Consider the following 8,702-nt stretch of genomic DNA (forward strand, 5'->3'; position numbering starts at 1 on the left):
GGAAGAACTAAGAAAAGGTGGATTGGTTGGGACAGAGATAAAAGAGGTATTGAAAAGTGGGATGATTGGGCGAGGAAAGAAAAATATCTGTAACTTCTTAGTTGCAACTGGTTTGATGGATAGAATATAAGCGATGAAAGAAATAATCTGGAAATAGAGTGAAGAAACATCACAGGAAAATTAACCAGAAGGTGGCAGTAGTGCAACAAGTACGGATGCAAGCCGCCGTAAAACTCCAAAAGAAGAAGAAGAAGAAGAAAATCCAGGAGCGGCTAAACCATCTCAAGGTCAGTGTTGCCAAGTCCGCTTATTATAAGCGACTTTGGGCTTGGTTTTTTGTAAAGTCGCTTACAAATATTGATAGTCGCGGGTCGCGTTTTTTTGGGCTTGTTTCTAAAGTGTAGTTGCTTATTTGGGCTTGATCCCAGCTCCATAATAAGTTGTCAAGCAGATATTTTCTATATGTTATTTAAACCATAGACAGATATAAACGATTTAAACGTAGGAGTTTGTAGACTGTTCCCTCTGTCCCTCCCCTTTCCCCATACACACAGGAGACAGCAGTTTTTTCCCACCCACATCCTGCTTCTAATTGGCTCTGACCCACATGGCAACGAGTACTAGCCAATCATAGGCAGGGCAGGGCAATCTGTTTTTTTTTGGTTAGGAAAACGTCAGTGAGTGAGTGACGTTTAAATGAATGCGCGCGAGTTGTGACTGATGGTGACTGACTGGATTGTAAGATAGTTTTTTTGGAGGAACAAATGCCCGGGACAAAGTGGGCGAAATACGGCAAGAGATATAACAAAGACTGGGGGAAAGAGAAAGGAGTAAAAGAATGGATTCAACCCGTCGCGGGGGATGACTCAAAAGCACTGTGCAGAGTATGTAAGTGTGAAATACGTGCACACCACGCGGACCTCGTACAACATGCAAGCACAGACAAACATAAAAAAAATGCAGCACCGTTCTCCTCAATGAGGCTTACGGACATTGGGTTTGCGGTCTCCAAACAGAACGAATCGAGACAGAGAGCCGAGCTGAAGGTAGCCACCTGTTATTCTTCATATATATGAGGCTGAAGTGTTATGAGTCTTCTGTTTTTGGGTTATAGTTATTTAAAAATGGGATCTTCTGCAGTCCCTGCAATAATAAATAAAGAATTTGTGAATTCAGTATGAGATTTATTTGTGTGTGCACATTTTTCTAATGTTTTTCAAATGTTTTCTAATGAAGTTTTCTAATGTTGAATAATGTTAAAACGTGGTTTAACTCCCTCTTGTGGTCATTGTCCTGAAGGTCAGGGGGGAGAAAAATAAATAAACTACTGTATTGAATCTGTATCCACAGTTTAAAATCCGTCCCCACGGATTGTAAAACTGCACACAGTTTATTTATTTTTCTCTTCCCTGAACCTAGGGGGACTCCGTAGAAAAAGTCGCTTGTTTTGGGCTTGTTTTCACAGGCCTGGTTGCTTATTTATCTCGCAAGATCTGGCAACACTGCTCAAGGTACAGTACGCGATAAACCTGAGTGTTAACTTAGAGGCTTGGGCTGAATAAAGAGTCGTGTTACCAGAAAAGTTTGTGTAGTAGTGCTAAGGAGCGAAAAGTTGTGTGTTTGGGTTGTTGCTACTGGAGGGTGTGTTTTAACGACTTAGCGGTTTGTTAGCCAGCTAGCGTTGGTTACAGGCGCGTGCACACATAGAGATCAAAAGGGGGCTTGAGCACCTGCCCTTTTTATTCCTGGAGAGAAAGTGCTTTTTTTTAAAAATAATATATATTCCTGTTTGCGCACAGCTTCCCTGTCAAACAAATATATTTATTGAAGAATAGTATATCTAAATATCAGGTGAATGTGCTGTTTATGTGATTTTCGGGCAGTGCTGAATAAACTACTCCCAGCTATTTGCATTGGGCAGCAAGGAAGCTCACTCGTCTCTCAAAGTTCCTTCGTAGCAGTGAAAAACGCTACAATAAGTTAGTAATAAGCTTAATAAAGTTACTAATAAGCATATATCATAGCATAAATTTGTGAATTTAGAAGAAATCTACAGATGCAAACAGATGGAGAATAGATACACTCTAAAAATTTGTAGTAAATCTGAGTAACTGCATCTGGTACATTAATCAATAAAACTGAGTAGAAATAAGTTAACATTAAACATTAAAAATAACATTTATAAATTAACTTTTTATTTATGAGTAATTTAACTTTTAAGTTCCTCTAAACCTTTATAAAATAGTAGTCCATACAACCACAAATACATACATGACATTGGCTTTTATTGAATTTTTCTCAATTATTTTGGTAGGTTTAATTCAAACAATCAAGTAAGATTTTCGGAGATTTTGTTAAGTTAATAAAGTTAAATATTTCTCTATTTACTAAGCCACAGAATATTTTTTAGAGTGTAGTAGGTTTAAAACAAACTCCATCTAAATGTGGATTTTGAAGGTTTTATTTGATGATGGTGATACAGTCCTCCCTTAAATGTGAAACTAAGTCCATGTCAGTCACCATCAGTTATTGTGTATGTGTACATGCATAGCAATAATAATATTAATGTACTTGATTAAAACATTAAGGCAGTATTCTGATGCTTGGTTGTGTGAAGTTTAAAAGGTTTTTTGCTTGTAAAACAAAAAGTATTTAAACAATTAATTTTAATCATGCTTGCAGTGCAGGGTCATGCAAGTACAATTGCATGGGTTTGAGGAAGATAAAATTAACTTTTTTAATAATTTTTTTTAAAAAGGAAGTCAGTGTTGCGTTAATATATAAAAAATTTTTTTATTAAAAAAAAAAAAAAAAACGTAATTATGAGAAGTGCCCTTTATTTCACTTGAGCCCCTGCCCCTCAAAATGTCTGTGCACGTCCCTGGTTGGTTTCAATGGCGTTAGCACACTGACATGTACACTGTACACACCAAAATGATTTTATCCAATTAACCAGAAAAAAACGATAATAAATCAGTTTGTGAGACTCTGTGTGTGTGTGTTTCAGGGTTATGTCCTTTCCAGCTGGACCTCAGTCTCATTTTCTGCGGCGCTGGACGGCGAGCAGCTCCCGGGCCGGGGTGTTTCTCAGCGGTTCCCCAGGAGAAGCGGGCTCTGTCAGGGGCAGCTGCAGCTCTCCAGGTGTCAAAATGTCTTTAGAGGACTCCTTCAGTGACTCGTTTTCCCTTTTACCTGTGTCCCGCAGCAGTCACTGCCTGAGTGTGGACGGCCCCTGTCCTTCATCGTCCAGCACTGATCCCTTCTCCGAACCCCCCACTACTGAAGTGGACATCAGACACCTTGCTGCAAGAAACCCCCAACCGCTCATTGATCGGCTCCGAGAAGTAAGTCAATGTGAAATATAGTCTCTTCATTTATACAGGTCAGTTGTCTCTCAATTGGCTGAGCACATGAAACAATATTATTGTGATGACTCAAAATACATGAGTGCACATCCACGTCACCATTCTGTGTTCCACCAGCCTGGAAATACAGTGAAACCTCGGATTATGAGTAACGCAGTTTACGAGTGTTCCGCAAGACGAGCAAAGATTTTTAATACATTTTGACTTGGAAAACGAACAAGTCTTGGTTTACGAGCACCGAGTATCATGTATCACGCATGCGCTTCTTGATTTGACGCCGAGCTGCGGAATTGTGGGTATTCATCTCCCCTGCTGGTTCTTAGTGCTCGTCTCTTACTGGTATAATCAACATCCGTGCACGCGTGTACTGTTTACTAGAACACTGTGACCACGTGTGTGTGTAAAACATTCAATTTTGTGTTTGTAAGCGCGTGTGTACCCCTCTCTCTCCCTCAGCCTGTGTGAGTTCTTTTTACTTTTTAAAAAAGGTAAAGTGCAGGTTCATTTGTTTTATTTTTACTTTATATTTTATGTTAACTATTTTTATGTATTTATTTTTTTGGGCTGTAGAACAAATAATGTTTTATTTTAAAGAGTTTCCTTTATTTCTTATGGGAAAATTAAATTTGGTTTACGAGTGTTTTGGAATATGAGCCCACCTTTGGAACGAATTATGCTCGTAATCCGAGGTTCCACTGTATTACCATGTCAGACTTTTTCCTGAAGCAAAACCATGTGGGGTTACATCATAAAGCTTTAACAGAACACACGTAATTTGCTAGCTTAAGAATAATTTGAGTATGAAAAGTTATCTGCAAAGGCAGCAGCTTAATCGTGTGAACCCATCAAAAACTGTTATCACAAAAATAATAATGAAGAGAGAAATAAAGGCAGCCCAAGTTTACCTTACTGCTCGATTCAGGCAGGCTGGCGGTAAGCAACTGTTCAGCGCGACTGCACACATTCTGGATGACAAGAGGAATAGACTGTCTCTTAAAAATGCAAAAATTCTGATCTTTATAAACAAATGCCTGCCTTCGATGCTTACTAATGAGTAGCCATAATTAGCTCACCAAAGGCAAAGTGACCGAACGTTCGGTGCAGAGTTTTCATTTGTTTATAATTGATGCAGCCTTTTCCTTGTGCTGCATGTTATAACGAGGGCGTATAGCGGGACAGTCGCATTTTAGATAAGCATTTCGGCATGTGTGAGAGTGCCTTGATGTAATTTTTTCTCATTCAAGCATAGGCTATTCTATTGGTTTCAGTTTTTAAATAAGTTTCTATTGGTTTAGAATAGTTATTTTAACAGATATAAATAGAAAACTAATAAACAATACTACACAATAAAAAAAAACACTTTAGATAGATCACAATCACCCACACAATTGTGATCAGTATTGATCTTATTTCTATGATAAGGGATCCGTGACCTGTCCCAAAAAGCCTGATTGAGGGACCCCTTAATCAAATACACATTAGAACATTCGGCCCAATTATATTACATTTGGGCTAATATTTAGCAAAATTTATGAATTTCAAGAGCAATAAATAAGTATCTAGCAAGTTATGGAGGAACAAACTGGCTTCCACATACAAATAAATATATATTTCATATAGCAGGTATAGGAAGACAGCAGTTAATAGTGGACGAACGGAAGAAAAGGAATTACGTGGAATGGAGAAGGAACAGTGTGTGCGGTCAACTTGCTGCCGTTCATCACACTGCTCCAATGTTTCGGCGACCCTTACTTCTGATTGGCGTGAGCGCCTGTCGCTGTAGATGCTCTGCAGTCTGACTGTACTCGTTTTCGCTGCTGATGATTCTACCTAATGTTACTTTGGCAACGAATGCCTGTCACTGTATGACATAAAAGTTGTTGATGCTGCCTACTGTTACGGTCGGCGAGCTGATTTTTACCTGTCAAATACAATCAAATTAAAATTTTATTTATCACATACACAGTCATGCAGAAAGACACGCTAATCTTTCTTTGTAGTCAAGGAAAAATAGCAAAATTAATTTTTTTGCCCTCATATATTCCCACTGGACTATCTGATATTACTAAGAAGAAAAAGGTGAGATATGATTAAAAAAAAAGATGTCAAGACCAAATATTTAATGTATGTTGTCACCATCAGATACTTAGACTTAGATTTTGTCATTTGTTCTAGGCAGGTTCAGAGTTCAGTTGGGTGATGTGACAGCCAGCTGTAGCCAGTAATCGATTGACCATGCACCCACACTCTTTTCATAATCATCATAACACTAGCCAATCGAGAGTGTCTGTGTGCTTGAGCAAGTGGAAGGAGCAGATACCCCTTTCCCTTGAGTATGTTGGCCTAATGTCCCCAACATTTTGTTAGCAGCTATTAATTCAATTCAATGTTATTTGTATAGCACTTGCTATATAACAGTTGTCATTGTCACTAAGCACCTTTACAGGACCAAGGAAAAAGATTAGAAAAGATGCAATCAGCTGATGTCTCAGAGAAAGCTTGTTCTTTGTGTTCTCTGATTGGTAGGTGGGTGAGTGGGAATAGGCTACAACTAAATTATGGAGAGAATTGTGCAAAATCCACAAATTAATAATAATAATAAAAGTTTTTCTTACTAGCACTTTGCAAGGTCACTTACAAAATGGAGGGATTATTATTTTTTAATTAATTCAATTCAATTTTATTTGTATAGCGCTTTTAGCAATTTTCATTGCCGCAAAGCAGCTTTACACAGTCAAAAGAATTATTTAAGTTTGTATGAAATGTGAATTTGTATGAATCAAAATGGTCAGTTTGTCCCAATTAGACATGTATTGTAAGACTGAAATATGCATCCAATGTTCTTCTAGATGAAGCAGCTGCAGCAGCGCATGCAAGAGCAACTAAAAGCCCTCAAACAGGAGCAGCTGCAAAAACTGCAGCGTGAGCAGTCAAAGCTAGTGGGAATGGTGCCGGCTGCCACAGGTATAATACACTGCCTCACTTCAATGTTCAATTTAATACACCTCTGACCTTTGTATTTCATGTGTTTGTAACTTTTGTGTTTTTTAACAGGGTATAACAATATAAGAGAGTCATGTCTCAAAACTACTGAGCAGCCTGGTCAGTCAGGATCCACATTTTCACACACAAGGACCAGAGTTTCACCAGTTCAGCAGGTACATCAGCAACCCAAAAAAGTGGAAAGGACGATTGGTAAAGCATTAATTACTTTCTCAGTGTGTTTTCTGCTTAAAAATACTTGATGTGTTTTTCAGTCCAGTGATCTACCACTGACCTGCTCATTTTAGTGTACTGGGGACAAAGAAAAACATCACAATCAATTTATTACTCGAACAGAAGCACAAAAGCTTGAGCAGACAAGACAGTAAAACAAATCCACATGACCGGTAGGTATTATCAGTGTGGACAAAATATAAAAATAGCGACATACAAGTGTGATTGTGACGTGGTATTGTCTCTCCAGGAAGATCATGTTAGGTGTAAGTGGAAAGACGTTGAAAGAAATGTTGGAAGAGCAGCTCAAGCTGGAGAATGAGAAGATGAACAAGATATCTGTAAGACATAAATTAGGCTTCCTGTCAGCAGAATATGCCAGAGTAACTTTTTTGCCTAATCCGACAAGAATAACTTTCAGTTTCTGTTTCCAAGAACTATGTGTACACATGACCATCACACTTATAACAGGTAGAAACGCATAATTATGTACAATACATCTTTATATGCGTCATGCTTATTTCCCCTTCACATAAAATAAGTGCCCCAAACCTGTTCCAGGATCACAGTGCCTCTGTTCACAGAGCAACATCCATAATAATGTTCGTCACTGGTTGGTGTGGAGCAACATGAGTGACAGATGTGCACAGAGACCTGATCTTAACCCCGCTAAGCATCTCTTGGTCTCTGATTCCACTCAGGGCATTTTTTCCCCAAACATCAGCTTTTGGGGCTGAATAGGCACAAATCCTAACAGTGTAACTAATGAATGCTGTTTTCCCAGCATAGAGGACTAGCTAAAAGTTTGAAATCCATGGTTTTCAAAAGGTATTTCTAGAAAGCACTTTTGTGTTTGATGGTAGGATGTCCACATACTTTTGTCCATAAACAGTAACGGATTTAGCGTAAGAGGAAGTTGAACCAAAATGTTTCCCTGTGTTGTTTACATTTAAGTTATAAAGTCTGTAAAAATGCCTTTACATTCTGCTTTGCAGGATGCTCCTACTAATGCAGCAAAAGTGAAGAGGCCGTTTCTCAGGCGAGGGGAAGGCTTGGCCAGAATCATTAAAGGCTCAGTCAGAGCCAGGGCAACATGTTCAGACACCAAACCCACAACAGGCATCAACCATTCAGCCAAGAATGCAGCAAAAGTGAAGAGGCCGTTTCTGAGGCGAGGGGAAGGCTTGGCCAGTTTCATTAAAGGCTCAGTCAGAGCCAGGGCAACATGGTCAGACACCAAACCCACAACAGGCATCAATCATTCAGCCATTCAGCGTTCGACCATCAGATCCCAACAGAGCTTTAAGCCAAAACGAACTTTTCCCAATTCTTTAAGTTCAACAAACATTGTAAGAGCACTGTATTGAACAAAAATTCCTTTTCTCAGAAGTGTTCAGCACCAATAACAAAAGCTGTTGCGAAAGCTAATGTTCATGGAGGTCATCAGAATATCAGAGTAGGAGTGCAGAATGTAAGCTCTGGACCTGTTCAACTAAAACTAAGTGCCCAAACTTGTTCCAGGATCACAGTGCCTCTGTTCACAGAGCAACATACATAATAATTAAGGATGCACCGATACCGGTATCGTCCTCGATACCACATTTTTGTAAAGTACTCATACTTGTTAAAAGTCCCCCAATACCACGGTCTGAAAAATGTCTGTTTGAGCGGCGTGTAAGGGGTTAATCACAGGTGCCGAGAGCCCGCCCCCAGCTCAGCGGGGAAAGGTTAGTTGAGACATGTCAGCCGTGTGGAACTATTTCAAAGTGAATGAAGACAACAAAACAAAGGCGGACTCAAAAGGTACCGCATTTAACACAAGTAATTTAATTAAGCACGAGAGTTTCACGCCGCAACGAGCCATATTACATGCGAAACAATTCCGCGTCTGTTTCTGTAAATTTAAATCATGTTTTCATTAAGTACTCAGTATCGGCGAGTACTGAAATGCAAGTACTCGTTTTCCAAAAAAGTGGTATTGGTGCATCCCTAATAATAATAATGTTTGTCACTGATTGGTGTGGAGCAGCATGAGTGACAGATGTGCACAGAGACCTGATCTTAACCCCGCTAAGCATCTCTTGGTCTCTGATTCCACTCAGGGCATTTTTTCCCCAAACA

The 8,702-nt window shown here is 39.2% G+C and overlaps 1 protein-coding gene across 4 annotated transcripts; it reads left to right on the forward strand.

The window, feature by feature from the left end:
• Positions 1 to 2,966: 2,966 nt before the first annotated feature.
• LOC128524464 (centromere protein J-like) lies at positions 2,967 to 7,686 on the forward strand. Of its 4 annotated transcripts, XR_008360525.1 has the most exons (6): positions 2,967 to 3,344; positions 6,215 to 6,329; positions 6,420 to 6,523; positions 6,623 to 6,754; positions 6,832 to 6,922; positions 7,577 to 7,686. XR_008360525.1 is itself a non-coding variant. In XM_053497041.1 (4 exons), exons 1-4 carry the CDS (start codon positions 3,012 to 3,014, stop codon positions 7,588 to 7,590), a joined length of 603 nt encoding a protein of 200 aa, XP_053353016.1. In that variant the 5' UTR covers positions 2,967 to 3,011; the 3' UTR covers positions 7,591 to 7,626. The 4 variants fall into 4 exon arrangements, 2 of the variants coding, with proteins under 2 accessions (XP_053353016.1, XP_053353017.1); XR_008360524.1 differs by lacking the exon at positions 7,577 to 7,686 and having other exon boundaries at positions 6,832 to 7,307; XM_053497041.1 differs by lacking the exons at positions 6,623 to 6,754; positions 6,832 to 6,922 and having other exon boundaries at positions 6,420 to 6,560; positions 7,577 to 7,626.
• Positions 7,687 to 8,702: the final 1,016 nt, after the last annotated feature.

Source organism: Clarias gariepinus, chromosome 5, assembly GCF_024256425.1.
Source record: "Clarias gariepinus isolate MV-2021 ecotype Netherlands chromosome 5, CGAR_prim_01v2, whole genome shotgun sequence".
Classification (NCBI taxonomy): domain Eukaryota; kingdom Metazoa; phylum Chordata; class Actinopteri; order Siluriformes; family Clariidae; genus Clarias; species Clarias gariepinus.

Excerpts from the sequence above, each read along its gene's own strand:
- LOC128524464 (XM_053497041.1), top strand. The coding sequence starts at position 3,012 with ATGTCCTTTCCAGCTGGACCTCAGTCTCATTTTCTGCGGCGCTGGACG. Across the intron at positions 3,345-6,214 it reads TCATTGATCGGCTCCGAGAA|ATGAAGCAGCTGCAGCAGCG; the intron begins GTAAGTCAATGT and ends ATGTTCTTCTAG. Across the intron at positions 6,330-6,419 it reads AATGGTGCCGGCTGCCACAG|GGTATAACAATATAAGAGAG; the intron begins GTATAATACACT and ends GTTTTTTAACAG.